This window comes from Phymastichus coffea, unplaced genomic scaffold (genome assembly GCF_024137745.1).
Source record: "Phymastichus coffea isolate CEN01 unplaced genomic scaffold, Cenicafe_Pcof_1.1 PCOF00059, whole genome shotgun sequence".
Taxonomy (NCBI): Eukaryota; Metazoa; Arthropoda; class Insecta; order Hymenoptera; family Eulophidae; genus Phymastichus; species Phymastichus coffea.
In genome coordinates, this window is record NW_026706870.1 from 255,298 (window position 1) to 271,826 (window position 16,529).

General features: G+C 35.1%; 1 protein-coding gene across 7 annotated transcripts in view; it reads left to right on the plus strand.

Moving 5' to 3' along the window:
* LOC131666597 (E3 ubiquitin-protein ligase RBBP6) overlaps window positions 1-16,529 on the plus strand; it is a 30,727-nt gene that overhangs the window by 10,323 nt on the left and 3,875 nt on the right. For 5 of the 7 annotated variants that reach the window (XM_058939402.1, XM_058939405.1, XM_058939407.1 and 2 more), the window contains 3 exons: window positions 3,295-3,561; window positions 14,221-14,400; window positions 16,004-16,114. In XM_058939402.1, the coding sequence (XP_058795385.1) occupies window positions 3,295-3,561; window positions 14,221-14,400; window positions 16,004-16,114 (558 nt within the window). The remainder of the gene's footprint in view (window positions 1-3,294; window positions 3,562-14,220; window positions 14,401-16,003; window positions 16,115-16,529) is intronic. The other 2 variants (XM_058939404.1, XM_058939408.1) reach the window with 2 other exon arrangements.

The following is a 16,529-nucleotide window of genomic DNA, read 5'->3' on the forward strand; positions in this document are numbered from 1 at the left end:
TAATTAGGAACCGAGGAAAACCCGGAAAAGTGGCGAAATTTAACATTTATTTAAAAATTCATATCTCCGTCACTTTTTATTTTGTAGGACTGAGTCTTTGCGAAAATGTAGTGTTATTTATGTACTTCATGTGTGCCAAAAGCTGACGCTGTGAAGTAAATAGTTTTCATGTAATCGTAATTTCAGTTTTTCTAAGCGATATTTTTCATCATCTCTCCTTGCGACAGTGATTTTTTCATCTTAAATTTGAAAACGGTTTTAAAAAATGCAGATTCCACCCAACAAAACGTATATTCTAGTTTTTCACTTAAATTTTTGCAAGTGTGTGATAAATGCCGGGAAAGTCGACTAAAAACGGCTGAGCGCACGGAAACGTTCGAGTGGTGGGGGGAACAGCAGCCGAAGAGAGGCACACATATATAGTAATAGAGGCGCGCTACGCCCTCTTATAATTTTTCCATCTCAATATCTCTGCAACCATAAATGTTATCTTAACAATTTTTTTTTTTATTTCGGATCTACTGAACTCCGGGAAATCAATTATTTATTTAGAATTTATAAATAATCAATAAATAATTACTTTCCGATGTTCTTCAAAATAAATGTTGTCATTATGTTTACGAAGCTGGATTTTGGTCCAGCCCCCATTCCCTTTTCTTTTCATCTATCTCTCTCCTTCTCTCTTTCTCTATCTCTCTCTCTCTGTCTCTTTCTCTCTTCCAATGGAATACTATTTCTCCCTCTCTCTTATACTTTCTCTCTGCATATTTTCACAATCATTTATTTCTTTACCAATAAAATTAAGTTAAATTTTTTTTTAATTTCAACAATTTATGCTTAGCCTTTTATTATTTACGAATTCTAAATAAATATTTGATTTCCCGGAGTTCAGTAGATCCGAAATAAAAAAAAAATTGTTAAGATAACATTTATGGTTGCAGAGATATTGAGATGGAAAAATTATAAGAGGGCGCAGCGCGCCTCTATTACTATGTGTGCCTCTCCTCGGCTGCTGCTCCCCCCACCACTCGAACGTTTCCGTGCGCTCAGCCGTTTTTAGTCGACTTTCCCGGCATTTATCACACACTTGCAAAAATTTAAGTGAAAAACTAGAATATACGTTTTGTTGGGTGGAATCTGCATTTTTTAAAACCGTTTTCAAATTTAAGATGAAAAAATCACTGTCGCAAGGAGAGATGATGAAAAATATCGCTTAGAAAAACTGAAATTACGATTACATGAAAACTATTTACTTCACAGCGTCAGCTTTTGGCACACATGAAGTACATAAATAACACTACATTTTCGCAAAGACTCAGTCCTACAAAATAAAAAGTGACGGAGATATGAATTTTTAAATAAATGTTAAATTTCGCCACTTTTCCGGGTTTTCCTCGGTTCCTAATTATCCGATTTTGTCGCTCGAGGTCTAGTTTTGTTCGTAATTGTTTTACCTACATTTTGTGTACCTATATCATTAACATCGCTACATTATTCGCAGAGTTATTAACAAAAAACTAAAAAAAATGCCTTTTTTTCGTTTAAAATGTTTATAACAAATAGGGTGACAGGAGTTGCGTGTCCAAAACATAACACCAATGATGTCTCAACTTATCTGCACACGATTGCACACTCGGTTTCCAGGTAGTATTTTTGTCACGAAATCACTCTTTTCAAGCCCTGTTGCTTGGCCTAAGAGGTTATTTTTCGTCACCAACTGCAATACATATTTCATTAGGATGCCATCTAGTCCTGTGTTTTTCCTACAATTAAATCTATTCACCGTGGTCATTAGCTCTTACAGAGTGAAGGTATATTCTGCTTATGCTTCATTCTAGATGCTAATCTGCGGTTCACCCGTTGAAGATAGTTGTTGGCACATTTGCCCCTTGTTCTTGCTTAGGTTGCTCGTTACAATCTTGTAAGCCAATCTTCAAGAGTTTTGCTTAGTTCATTTACTATCCTCGAAGTTTTTCTAGCTTTTTGTAGGCCTACTACGCTTCAGCATCAAGTCTATTGACTCTTTTAGCACGTTGATGTAACCTTCGTCTTTTATTACATTCTCTTAACCCAGCCAATTCCTCCCAATTCACCAGCATTCGGGTTTCTTGCGATGCATTTCTTGTCTGCACGGCATAGATACGTTGCATGCTTCTGCAATTATCTACATAACAATCTCTGCTGTTTCTGCTGTATAGTACTCGTTCAAGTTGACCGCCGTACTTATTCTCTATAAGAAAGTTTCATGATTTATTTTTAAAATACCATCTCCCCCTCCCCTCCCTTGTCCGTTAATTTCCTATATCCATTTGAATGGCTCCAAGTTCTCTAAATAACTTAAATACAGTTAACCGCTGAAATTAGCCGGTGAAAAGGCACCGCACAGGCGTCAGGCTGTCTCTACTGTAAACCTAGCGGGGGATCCTTTAACAAGGTTTTAACATTTAGATGTCTCTTGGTCATTTTAACTCGTACCTCTTCCCTTTGCCTACTTTTTCGCTAGTAGGGCCTCGGGCTTAGGACCAGGGTGACAGAGTTTTGCATATTTGAGAGTGACAGAGAAATTGATCATTGACTGAGATTTTTTCATTTGAAATTTCTTTCTACTTTTGAATGGCTTTTTATTTTCTATGCAAGGTAGAATGTCTTTTATTTTTGCTTCTTATTCTCAAAATATTATTCTTTGATGACGTTTTATTATTCAATGAATATTATTTTGTGCATCGAATTTAATTATTGATTTCATTATCAAAATAATTAATTTAACGTAGTTAAAGTCTTGCAAAATTATGTAAAACTATGATAGAATAATAAATGAAGCAAGGTATTGAGTGTAATTTGCCAAAGTAAGTGTTTAAAGCTAATATATAAAGCAAATATGGCATTATCATGAGCTGAAAAGTATAGTTTATTTCGTCCAATCATCAAAACTATTAATTTCATCAAACTTTCACAAATAAAATGAGCAAAAATAAATTTCATATCACTATTTCTATTGTTATTGTTATCTGTCTTAAGCAGAAAGTTTTGTGCTACTTTTATGCAATGAAGTAACAATTTTACGAATACAAGACAAAATTATCAAAATTTGAAACTTTCACGCAATAATTGTGTAAAAAATCTGATTAGATTTTTAATACTCGCCAAGAAGGCAGTGAAAACAAATTTATAAATTTTGCATGACAATCTGTTACTGCTGCATGCAAATCCTAACATAAGTACGAAAAATCATCCGAAGCCACAATCATATACAAATAAGTAGTATCAATGAACGTTTCCACGATGTCTTTGCAGATATCATAAAGAACGAGATCATAAAGAACGCGAGAGGCATCGCTCACGCGAGCCGTACTCAACTTCAGCCAGCTACTATGCCGACACGGCCGATCGTGGCCCACGTTATAAGACGCAATCGTCGTCATCGTCGTCGTCTCATCCTCATCATCAGCAACAACATCATCATCATACAATATCACCGCCAGCGTCGCTGCCACCACCAGCACCACCGGGTCTATCGCCTAGCCAGCCGGACAGGAAAAACTATTATGATTCCTATAACAGGTATTTTCGCCACAATAGTACTTTCATTTGCGCCGCCGCTGCCGTCGCTGCGTGCGCGACTTAGTGCCCACGTTAATATACACACATATATACTTTATTAAGCTAGAGCCGTTTATAACGAGTCTATATCGGGGAAAGCCAGTCGACGACGAATTTCTCAACATTTTATTATGTTAGAAGCGCAAAGCTCCGTCTTTGGATTAAAGAACGTCTCTTTTGTTTTGAATAATTAGTTAGTCGCGCTTAACCGACAAGTAATACCAAAGAGTCTGCGCACGAGAGTGTCGAAAGTGATAAAATTTAGTAACAACCAAAAATAAGAAAAAAGTGCCGCTGAAGTCATCGATATCAATTACCTGTATGACTCTGCCACAGTGTGAATGTGATGACAACTATTGATATGCGTAACTGTGTTGTAACTGTGATAAATCGAGCTCCAAGGGAATTCCTCTATACAGACTTCCTGCAATCAAAGTACAAAAAAAATAGAATTATCATGTGATACTCGTATGCAAGATCAAATTCTTCTAAATATAGACGCAGTTACAAAAGAAATAAGCAATTATATCTCTGATAATAGTCGCAGTCGAGCATTATAGACAACGAATTGTACATTCTTTGCCGAAGTTCTGTTTGCTCTTTTAAGACTGCAACGATAATTATCTTACACAATGTATCGATATGTGTGATGATAATCGATTATCAATGAGAAAACGCATGTATACCCTACTAATTAAGTTTACACTTAAAAGGACGTAATTCCTTTTCACATGCACACACGTACACAAACACAAACTTTTTATACACTATCAATCGATGAAGAAACTAGATTCTTGCGTTCAAAATATATATCTACTGATCATGTACCTTAATATAAGACCTCGGTACTAATCCATATGTAAACTTCACTAATGTGCTGTATTGAAAAAAAAGAAAATATTTGACAGTGATGCATTTCACTGTGTGCTTTTCTTTGTTCAAATGTGATTTTTTTATAAGGTACTGCATAGGTCAAATACGCTGCTGAAACCAAGGACGCAAAGAATTACTTTTTTACACTAACTTATATAAACTGTTTGTTTATAAATGTGTTGTACCTCTTTTAAATAAAATTCATATTAGGGTTTGACAATGTCGGTTTGCGGGTATCAAGACTGTACCTGATCACAGGTAAGCCATAAGCTTTAATTGTTTATCATCAGTGTTTAAATACCAACTCGATATCTTGTCATATCAAAAGACTCGTAAAATTTTCAAAATTCCATCAAGTGTCATATTTTATAAAATGAACCTTCTTCAAAATTACACTAGACATATATTAATTTGATGAATTGCATTTCGAATATTTATTTATTGTGCCAGGATATAACTTTTATTTCGATTTTTTTGATATTTTTTGTTTGTCAACTTACAAGATTAAATATGAATCTCAAATTTCGAAAGAAATAGCCATGAAACTCATATTTCATGAAGATTTCAAAGATTGAATAGGATTCAAAGAATAACTTTGAAACCGATAGCGAAATTTTTTGATATTGGTATTGAATAACATGGATAGTGTGACGTCCGGGTCACACCCAGGTACATCCGAGGCAGTCATAATCTCAAGTTGCTTTGTTTTAACTTGCGTACTACGTTTAAACCGGGACGAGCAATATTATTTTGTAAAAGAAACTATAAGGATGAAGGGAAAGTAATAACTAAATGTTATTACGAACACATTAGACTCTTGCTTAATGTTTCTATCGGGACTCTAACGAAAATCCACCTAACTCTTGCTTAATGGATTTCTAATACTACGCGAGTTGATAAAGAGAAATTATAATTTGTACAAAATTACTTTTTATTTGAATTCTTACAATTGCGGTTCACTATGTTACTTGTGATTTCAAATTTATAACTTCTTCACCTTTTACTCGTTTTCCTTGGGCTTCTCTGAACTCCTTCTGAACAAATCCCCGAGGCCTCGCGCAGGGTTTTTTATATCCAGGGGATGTTTGGGAGGAAAATCCCTCTCTCAACCCTCAGAACCAAGAAAGGTGGAACAGGTAACGCTTTTCTTATCTTTCCACTTTTCTCATTCTATTTTCAGGCGTGAACCTAAGAATACGGGCCTTTTTTCGAGAGATGGTTCCGCATGTACCTATTTTTACTTAAATGTTAAGAATATTATTTTTTTTAAATATACTGAATTTTATAACTTAATTTTATAAAAGATATGCCTTACATTATTTAAAAATGGAATTATGAATAAATTTCAAATTCTGTTTTTTCTTGACTGGATATTTAATAATTTAACTTTAATTGACATTTAATCTTTATAAATATTGGAAAAATAAAAATATACATTGAAATTATAATTTATACTAAAGCCATTAACATAGATTTTGATTTATATTGAATTTAAAATTAATAGCTACTAAGATACAATTGTCTAATTAAATTATGATTATTAAAATATATGTGTCGATTTTTGAGTTTGAGAATTTTATAATAAAAATAATTATTTTCGTATAATTTATTTGTGTTAAATAACACAGGAATATAAATAATAGGTCATTTTCTGTATCACAAGCGAGCTATAGAATTCCTGAAGGATTTTACTGTGCTGAATCCAAATCTGGCCTTAGAATTGTTTCATCACGTCTGGTTTTTGAGATAGCCTAACCTAAAAGTGAAAAAAACAGTTTTTTGACATATTTGAGGTTATATAGCATCGTGAATAAATTTTTTCACAGAAAACTATTTTAAATATTTTGAAGTACAAATCTTTCCCTTTAATGTCGTTGAGTTTGCCTAAATATCTTTTTTTCATAAAGATAATATTGTATTTATGAATTTATTCAAAATTCTAAAATCCATTAAGCCTTTGAAGCGCACATTTTTCTATTAGCTCTTTTTGCATGAAGAATTTTACTAGAGAATTTTTAGAGTTGCTGAATACGAATATGCAACTAGAATTTCATTTTTTCAAAATCCAAGATGACGAATTCAAAATAAAAAATTTTCATTCGGCCATTATGAATTTGCAGATTTGCATTCAGCAACTCCAAAAATTCTCGAGTAAAATTCTTCATGTGAAAAAACGTTTTTTTTTTTTTTTTAAATCGTTGATTGCATGATTGGCCGGTATAGTGCACTATTAATGACTACTTCAGTGATCCATGGGAACTGGAACATCCCTGTTGATATCTTCCATGATCACAGTTAATTGCTGGATGATTTGCCTCCTGATTTCCTCCTGCGCAACCCTAGGGGCTTGGGGCAAATAATCCGTGAATGGAGTGAGAGCCTGGATAGATTGGTGGATTCTGTTCTTCCAGGCACTAATTCGCTGAAGTCTTTCTGATCTAACAGCTGGGTCTGGGATCCCATCTGCTGCGTCCCTAGCTGTGGAGTAACGTGAGTCCAAAGTCCTAGTAAGGAGTGTAATTCCCTGGCTAAGCAGCTCTTTTTGATAAGCTGCAGTTTCTTGGGCTATGATAGCATCTGCCCAGTGTCCTGGATTCTCTGTGGATCTGAGGACTTCCATGACGGAGTTGGCCTCTTCTTTAGACCTAGTCCCCATTACTGCTCTTGCCTTGTGCAGTGGCAGCACTCTCACAAGTTCTGCTATTGATTGGACTGATGGAGAGGGTAACGATAGCAGCACTGAGTCCGCTACTTGCAGGTGATTTACATCTGACAGATGTATTTTGAGGTTCCCAGTATTGTACTTTGTGAAGGCTTCTTTTTCAGAAGCCTCTACCAAGTGATTTCTGTGGTATCCTACTCCACAATGAACTAGCAATGGGAAGTTTTTTATGTGGTAGGCTTCTGGGATGGAGCTTCTCAAGCCTAGATAAGGAGCACTTCGAAGGGTTTCCTCAATAGCAGCAAATCTGGTAAACTCCTCTCTGAACACCGCATTGTTAGCAGTGACCATATGGAGAATTAATGGCTTCACTGTCAAGACAAAATGGATAGAGGATGCGTGTAAATGGCTGTACACTAACCTAGCCTGAGTCAGCAGCTGCCCTGCTATCTCACTCACCCCCAGATTTGCTCTCAATGTCACTATGTCCATGAGCTGGTGTACTGGTGCCTCCACATTGAAAGTCCCCTCTTTGGTGATGCAGACCACCAATCCTAGTAGGTCGTCTACTCTCTGAGATACTTCTCCAATATTCCAGACCAGATTGGTAAGAGCATCTTTCACAATCCTCTCTGATGGAGCAGTGGTCTTCATAGAAACAGCTATTGCTTGTGCCCTTTTGGCCAGCTGGGAATGTATCATATCCTCTCTACCATATGCTCTCCCCAAAACCACAGCAGTAAGCAGGGCCAGTACTTTGGAAGGGAAAAGTCCCTCTCGCGGGGCGCGGGAAAACAGTCGCTGGGACTGAGGGTAATTAGCGAGGGACGGGCGTGCGTTTTCTCAAAACAGCGGAGCAGCCGAAAGAACGGTTTATTGCGAGCTTATAAAAAAAAGGGTCAGGCGCGTCGGCGGCCAGACGTTTTCTATTTTATTGCGCGGGACCGTCGCGGCAGTGGCTGCGAGATTTACAATGTTTGTTGAAAGAAAGTGTGAACATCTGCCAAACATTTGATGAGAGAGCGCACGCCACATCATCACAATTAGTTAATCCTTCTCCAACTAATTTACTCTCCTCAATGTTTAATTCATATACATTCTCTAAATCGGCAAATTCATTCAATCTATGTCGACAAATCTATAATTTATAGATTCATTACTTGATCTCTTCTCATCCACATCACTCTCATCAGTCTCTGAAATCTCTGAATGTATACTGTCTTGGTTATTCCGTTTAAGTTTAATCCGTTCATTACTGCATTTACTCTCTCTAACTTTCGACAATCCATTGTCTGAGGTTGATGAGGATACATCAACAACATTCCTTCCAGATCTCTTAATTGACATACAGTTGTGTCGATATTTGTTGTTCTGCTCAATTTTAATTCTGGTTTCTGTAATCTTATTATTTCTATTGCTCTTTGACATTCCTTCCTTGTTAAACTCGGATACCTTTTCCATTTACCTCTTGATCCTCGATTCCTGGATATATCACCTCGCCTGTTATCACTAGACCTTGATTTATTTTGTTTCTCTTTGATATTTGCGTTGTCGTCTTTATGTTCAATCTTATTGGTTGCTTGAAAGTTGTCGTTGTTTCTAGATACCGGATTTTTTTATTTGTGATGCTGTTGTCTCAATAATATTTCTCATTTTTGTTGTAATTTATCTCACGTCTTTTGTTACTACTTTTTGCGTCGTGGGGTTCAATGTAGTTGTCAACCTGCTCTTTTTCGTGGTTGTCTTTACTTGTATACGTTGTGTCACTAATCATACTTCTTGAGGGAGCACTGGCTTTGTACTTTTCTGGTTTATAGTATATCTTTTCTGCTTCGTGGTGGATGTATGCATTTTATGCATAGTCTTGTTGTGATAATAAATCTCTGTAGGTGATGCTGAAGTCGTTATAATTTTCACGTCCAATTTTAGTTCTTCTATGTTCGTAATCTTGATTGTATGTGGCTTCAACAGTTCTTGCATATATTTGTAGAGAAATCAGTGATTTTCTTACTAATAATCTTGTATTCTTATTAAAAAAAAAATTTTATTTCTTTACTTTATTTTATTCTTCACAGATTTCAAATTCAACAAAACATTTTAAGTATATTTATTTTCTTTTACTCTAACTGATCACTGATATAATTTAAGAAAGGAAAACACTAACAGTTTTTTCGCAACATTTTAATCCCTCCGGGGCCTCCAAAATTTTTATGTGACGTCGGAGTCACTCTCAGGTACGCTTGGAGTAAGCGTAAACTCAGGGTTGCTCTGATTTGGCTATCGTGTAACACATAAGCCGGGACGAGCAATATTGTTGCGCGAAGAAAACTGTATGCTAGCGCGATATGTAATAACCAAATGTTAATATATAATATACAAAAGTTGCATAGTCACTAGAAATCCATTAAGCGACTGTCTGGTGAATTTCCGTTTGAGTCCCCGGAATAGGAATACATTAAGCGAGAATCTAGTGTGTTTGTAATAGCATTTAGATATTATTTTTTCTTCGTCCTTATAGTTTTTTTATGCAACAATATTGCTCTTCTTGATTTAAGCCTGAGATGTACCTAAAAGTGACCCGGATGACACAAAAATTTTGATGGTCCTGGAAAAATTTTGACGTCTGCGTACGGTATTTTTTAAATAATGTGTGGAATGAACGACTGTAAGCACACGTTTTTCGATGAACATGCGGCAAAGTCGAACTATCCGCACGACATGTTGAAATAGTACATTTCCTAACACATGCGTAAAGATTTTTGTGACGAAACAAGAAGTTTACGGCATCAACCGGAAGCAAATGCTGTCACCAGTTTCATCAAAAAGCATTTCCGCATCAGTTAAGGACAGTATTTTTCCGCATAAGAGTCCAAAACATGCGTCGAAGGTGCGATTTAGCGATCAGAATGCCGGAAAATGTTTTTCAAGAAGTAAGATAGTTAAGAATTAAATTATAAATAGTGTTCTATTTTTTTGTAGTGTGATATGAGTTAAAATATAAAAATCTACCTGGAACGGTAGATTTGTAATACCGTTTTTTTAAGAAACTTATTAATAATATGTCTTAAGGTAAGAGTAATGTTGCAGCTATTTGAGAAACTATGGTGCCTGACTATCTTATACTAAATCGCCAAGGAAGTTTGTGAAAAGATAGGTAACATAAGACGAGAAGGCATAATAATTAGTCGCTGGGAACTTATTTTCTTTATTATTAAACTATTATTAATGTCCTATTTCGGTTTAGGACAACTTTTGAGGTGTTGAGACAATAATGCCTCGGCTAATAAAGACATTGGATTTTTTATTGTGAGAATTATTGATCTTAAAATACTGTCGACTTTATGAATTTCCGTTAAATCGTAAAATTTTGTTGATACTACGCCAATTTGTGATCACTTAATCTCCTTAAAAACTATATATTATAGTTATGATGATTAATATTATTATTGCCTTTTAATATAATACAGTAATATACTATTTTGCAAAGGTAAACAAGTTACCTATAACAAGGATAACATAACAAATCAAAAATACAAGTTACAAAATTCTATATACATTAATAGCTAAAAATGCATATAACAATATATAGGTAAATAAATTAAATATTTTCATGTAACTTCCTCCATATTTCAGTTTTTTTAATTTCTATATCAATGAGCGTATCTGTATTATTTTGAAACCATCTTTTCAACAATTTTATGCTGCTAGACTGCTTAATATTTATATTTTTCATTCTCGTATCAACTGGCAAAATACTGATGATTTGCTGGGCTAATGTTTTATTAATACCAGGCATGATTATTTTGTGTATAATTTCGGCTTCCGATCTGGTATATTTTATTAATAGGTTATTATAGTTTTCTTTTAGCGTTTGTAATGAGAAGTGCTCTTTTATTATGAAAGGGATTTTGAAATTATGTATTTTTTTATATAGCATTTTTATTAACATATTTTATATTTTCTGAATACTGCTCAAAGTGGTCTTATAAGTTCGTTCACAGGCAATAATGTCACAAGGTATTTTATAAAGAACACTTTCTATTGGATTCAGGTCGATGTGGACGTTTAGTTCTTTTAGTACGATATCATGATACGCGCCAAATGTTATATATATTTTTGGATGTTAAACCATAAACTGTTCAACCTTAGCCAAATACTGACTTTAGTGAGGTATTAGTTTTAGTTTGAGTCTTTTGTCATCTATCTCAATACTTATTATTACCGTGTCATCAGCATAGAGCGTCATCGAATTATCTGGGTAAAGCCTAAATAAATCATTGATGTACCATGACAAGTAATGGTTCAAGAATAGTATCTTACGATACTCTAAGCATAACCTCAGTTGCATCATTATTTAAGTTGTAGAACTTAAAAATTGCCTTCCATTGATTAAGTAGCTCTCAAACAAATCATTTGTGAGTCCTCTAATCCTATACCTATCTATCTTTTTCAATAGAATTTCATAATTAACTGTGTCAAAGGTCTTGATCAAATCTAGGAATATAGCCGATACTTTGTCATTTATATTACATCAATATCTTTGACTATTTGACTTATAACATTGGTCCCCAGATTTTTCATAAGTCTACATTGTTTTTTGATAGTATGTGATATTTTCTTAGGTATTTATGAACTCATATTCAAGCACTATTTTTACTTAAACGCAACATACTGTCTTTATTCCCTTATGATTTGTTTAATTGATGAATTTTGTAATGATGGAACGAAGGGAAATAGTGATAGATTGAAAATCACTTAATTTTAATTATATTCAGCAACGTTTCGTCAGCACATTTGCTGACCTCTTCAGGCTTTATTAATAAAAAAACACAACAAATTATTAACAATAGAGTTTTCACAAGTAATTTTAAAAGCATATAATTATAAGTATATGTGTATACCTGATTTCTCTCGTAGTCAAATTATTATAGGCTAAAACGAATACATCGTAGCACAGTCAAAATTAAAGTGAAAAATCAAGTATTTCAACTCATATATATACCCTTCATCTATTGTCCCTTCCTCATGATAGATGAAGATTTTTATGATAGTTGCTCTATCATAAAAATGTTTCGACATTATTCTCGGCTTTTTCGATTCTAATATTTCATTTCTTCGTACTTTACATTTGGATTGCAAGACGACCGATCACAGGTCAATGAATTTAGATTTCGCTGTGCGAATGTTTGATGATATTTGCCTCATCGAATTCATTCAGTTGAAATAATCGCATGCATTCGATCGCCTTGCTACATTGGGACCTGTGATAAATTGGATTTGCTGACGTCGAGTATATTGATCGTTCCGTTAGTGATATTGACGATGGTTATTGTTATGAAAAATATTAGATTTACGGTAATTTATTATTGCTTTATTTTGTATTATTATTTTGGTGCAAAACAAAGGTTGTTTTCACAAAATAACGCGAAGAAAATTATTTTGTTTAATCGTTGACGAAATTATCTATCATTGTTGTAGCTTTATGATTTATTAATCAAACTCGCTTTTCTTATCAGTTACTTCATTAAATTTTATTTTTATTAAACATAAAGTAAAAAAAAAACTTGTCTCAGTTCTAACATAATTTTGACACGCACGACAACCGCGTGGCTGATTTAATATAGCATATTAAATCAGATTTAATATCTGCAGTTGTTTCCCATGTTCCTATAAGAGTTCTAACGCTCCAATTTTTTAATATTCTCACTTGTTACTTGAGTGATAATTCAATGGTATATTATATTGACAGTGAACGACTTGTCAAACAATATTTGAATCCCACATGATAATTTAATAATGCGTAGTAGTAATCCAATGATAAAGGCATTGTTAAATTATTTATAATCTAGTTAAATAATGGTACAATTTTTTGTCAAATAATGAATACTATACATGTCACTGAACATAAACATACACAAATGAGTGATACATCTGATCACACATTATTTTTTCACCAAAAAAAGTTAATTGCGCATATAAAAAGAGAATGTTGATCTTGCAAACGAATGATTATTTTGGACGGCCGCTTACCATAGTACGCAGTTTGGTAACGCCGAGAACATGCGATTGCTTGTTAATAGTATTGTTGTAATGTATTATGAGTAATTTATGTTATACTTAGAAATATATGTGAAATTGTTAAACAAAGTTTTGTCAACATTCTTGATAAAGCATCCCAACTCCCATTGCATTTACAATTCCAATCATGTCAATTAACTTAATATACAATGCCGTGCAGCAAGAATATCAATACGATCTTCATCTTTATAGCATGCGTGGCGTTTAATGGCACTTCAGATGAAAAATAACCATAATAGATGATGTGCGGATGTTTGACGTGAGGTTGAAAATACCAATTTTTGAATCCGCGTAAGACTAATGCCGAATAAGGTTAAATGAAGATTTTAAATGTTCGCGCATCACAAAAATGTATATTTTAGGATTAAATGGAAATCAGCACGTTTGGTATACCAATAGTTAAGGAAAAAGTTGACATTTTGATTGCAGCGTTGACTACTTGTTTATTTTATTTTTTTTTAATTTTTTTTCAAAGCGAAAAATCAGTCAAACGGGCTTTCGAGCTTTAAATGTCGTGCTTGACGGAAAATAAGAGTAACTTTTAACTCGAACGCATCTCATTTCTAAATAACCTACTCTGCGAAGTATAACTCTTCAACGCAAATCAAGCCAGAATTGAAATACTTGTGACTACATAGCACAATAATTATAATATATTAATAATAGTATGTCGACTAATGAAAAATCTTTGTACGTAGACTTGTAAGACTCCGTGTGAATACATTAACATAAAAACATTTTATTTTCGCGGCGCTGTTCTGAAAAACTTGTTTCCAAGTCATCGATAAGTCAGCCACGTACGCGTGTAAATTTATCCCGTGATCCAATGACCCAGTAACCCTCGGAACGAAGCTCAACGATATCATCGGCCGATCGCACGTGTGCAAGGATTGTGGACGTGCCACGCTGCCGGCGTTTAATCCAGCGCGGGACAACGCCACCGTCATCACGATCATCGAGAAAGCGGCGCACTTGTAACCGCGAACCTTGCTTTTGTCTGTCGGCAGGTATGCGCCAGCGACGTCGATGCCGACCGGCCGCTTATTGCCCCTAGCGCCGCCGGCTGCTAAGCGGTTCGACGATGTGGCGCCTCCAGGCACCGAGGGATACTACGACCTTGCCCCGCCCGGTGTCGACTTGCTTCCGCCCAAGGAACGCGCCCCTTCCAAAGACCGGGATGCCGACAGGTACAGTAGTCATATTGCCATCGATGCCTCTTCTCTTTCGCCGCCAGTTGCGTTTTGCTTTGTTGTGCTCACGAGTTGTCCAAAGCGATTGGTTATTGCAGTGGCGTTACGCAAAAGAAACGCTAGTCAAGGGGCCAGCGTAGCGTCCCGTGGCCTTTTCAATGCGAGTCGACCGGCTGACGGTTTTCCTTATGTATTCTGACCGCACTTGTGTTTTTGAAGCTCTATCGAACTCAAAGTATCTGCTTAAGCAAGTTGAAAAAATGTAATATGCATTAAGACAATGTACTAGGACTATTTAGGTTGTTGAAATATATTTAGAACAATTTCCTGGAATGGGGTTGAAAACCCAAAGTCAAACTTTTCAAAACTTGGATAATTTTTTTATTAGAAACTATGAGCTGGAGAGAAAAACTACTCACAGAATCTTTCTTGTTCAAAATCCGTTAAAAAGACTAAAGATTTTTTTATTATATTGTTGATCGTTGAAAAATTGTTAATAATTATTGAACCGACAGTCTAATTAATGAACAACAGATCCATAGAATGTATATTACGAGATTTAAAATGATTAAAATTGAAAAGGCCACAAAACCATACCTGGCTTACGGGTCAACAGTTCAAGTCGATTGTAAACAAGCTACCTTATATGTTCCATGGTATTTTCATTCACGTGCACGTAATATTATTTCATTCGAATAATTTTTTTCAAACAAATGCCCAGTGGCAAAAACGCAAACTTTTTACAAAGTAACGTCGATATACAGTCCACCACTGCTTACAAGCAAACGCGAGGCAAGTAAGTATTATAATCGAGACCAAGGCCGAAATACTTTTGAGCATCGGGCGGATAACGTTTTTTGAACGTGGTTTAATTTATTTCATGAATAAAAAGAGCTCTACGTACTTATACAAAAGTAAGCGTGGGTTACATACCGTTACTGAAATAGATTATCGCTGTAATTATGATCCATGATACGTATGAATTCTGCTAGTTTTATTATTGATCAAAGAATAAAGTAGTGAAGAGCCCCCCATCCCCCCTTGAAAACCGGTTTTCCATAATCAACTAAGTATGTTACGCTGAATTTTATATTAAAAATATCAGGCTAATCGATTCAATATTGTGACATTGATGTAATACTTCTTTCCGTGTGCACAGTGAAAATGTTGTCTGGCAACTTCATTTTATACTCTAATATGGGAAAATTTTTGGAGCCCCAATTTCAAGCTTTTGACCGAGTCTAGGGGACTCATAAAGCGTGAACTTCCTTTCCTCTAATATCGTATCGGTGTAAAAAGGAATTTTATATAGTAGGACTCGTGTAAATTTTGCTAAAACTCTTGCCAATTTCCATTTTCTGAAAAAAAATGAGCTCTTTTTCTAAGCATGAAATTTTCATTATCACAAATTGCGAAATAGTTGAGAAACTTGCATGCGAACGAGTAAATTCAAGTACTCGCGTTGCGAGCTTATAATTCATTCCGTAAGAATTCGGGAGCAAGTGAGTAGTCCGTGCTAGAGTGTGTGCGTGCGAGAGAGAGGCATGAACATGATGCAGGATTGCAAAGCAACACTAAGGTATGAATTTACTGACTATAGCGTTACACTGTCGAGCAGATCGTTGCACGAGCGTGATCGGAGGCACGATGACGACAGGTCCAGAGACGATCGGCCAAGACGGGATCGAAGAGATAACCACGACAAAGATCGGTGCGTCTCAATCATCAATTTTTTTTTTTGCTTGCTTTTCTCGCTTGACTAAATTTCTTATTTTTATGCGGCACTCACCGCGCTCACTTCGAGTAGACGTGACTGCATTTTTGTTTGGTTGTTAACATCTTGCATTTTGTTTATTTTGGAAAATAGCTGGAGGTGTAGTTACATATCAACATATATATATATTCGAACGATTCAGCACACTTATGGTCAATTTCAGTATTTGCTGTGTGTACGGATATGTAGTTCTTTTACCCTTTATCTGACACTGGATCATATATGTACATGTTTGAATAACTTGATAGTCATGAATAGTCAAAATCACGCTTGACGAATTCCGAAGGTCCGTAATTATTTTCTCGAAAAGAGTTCTTTTAGGGAAAAAGATAACACGAGATTTTATATAGAT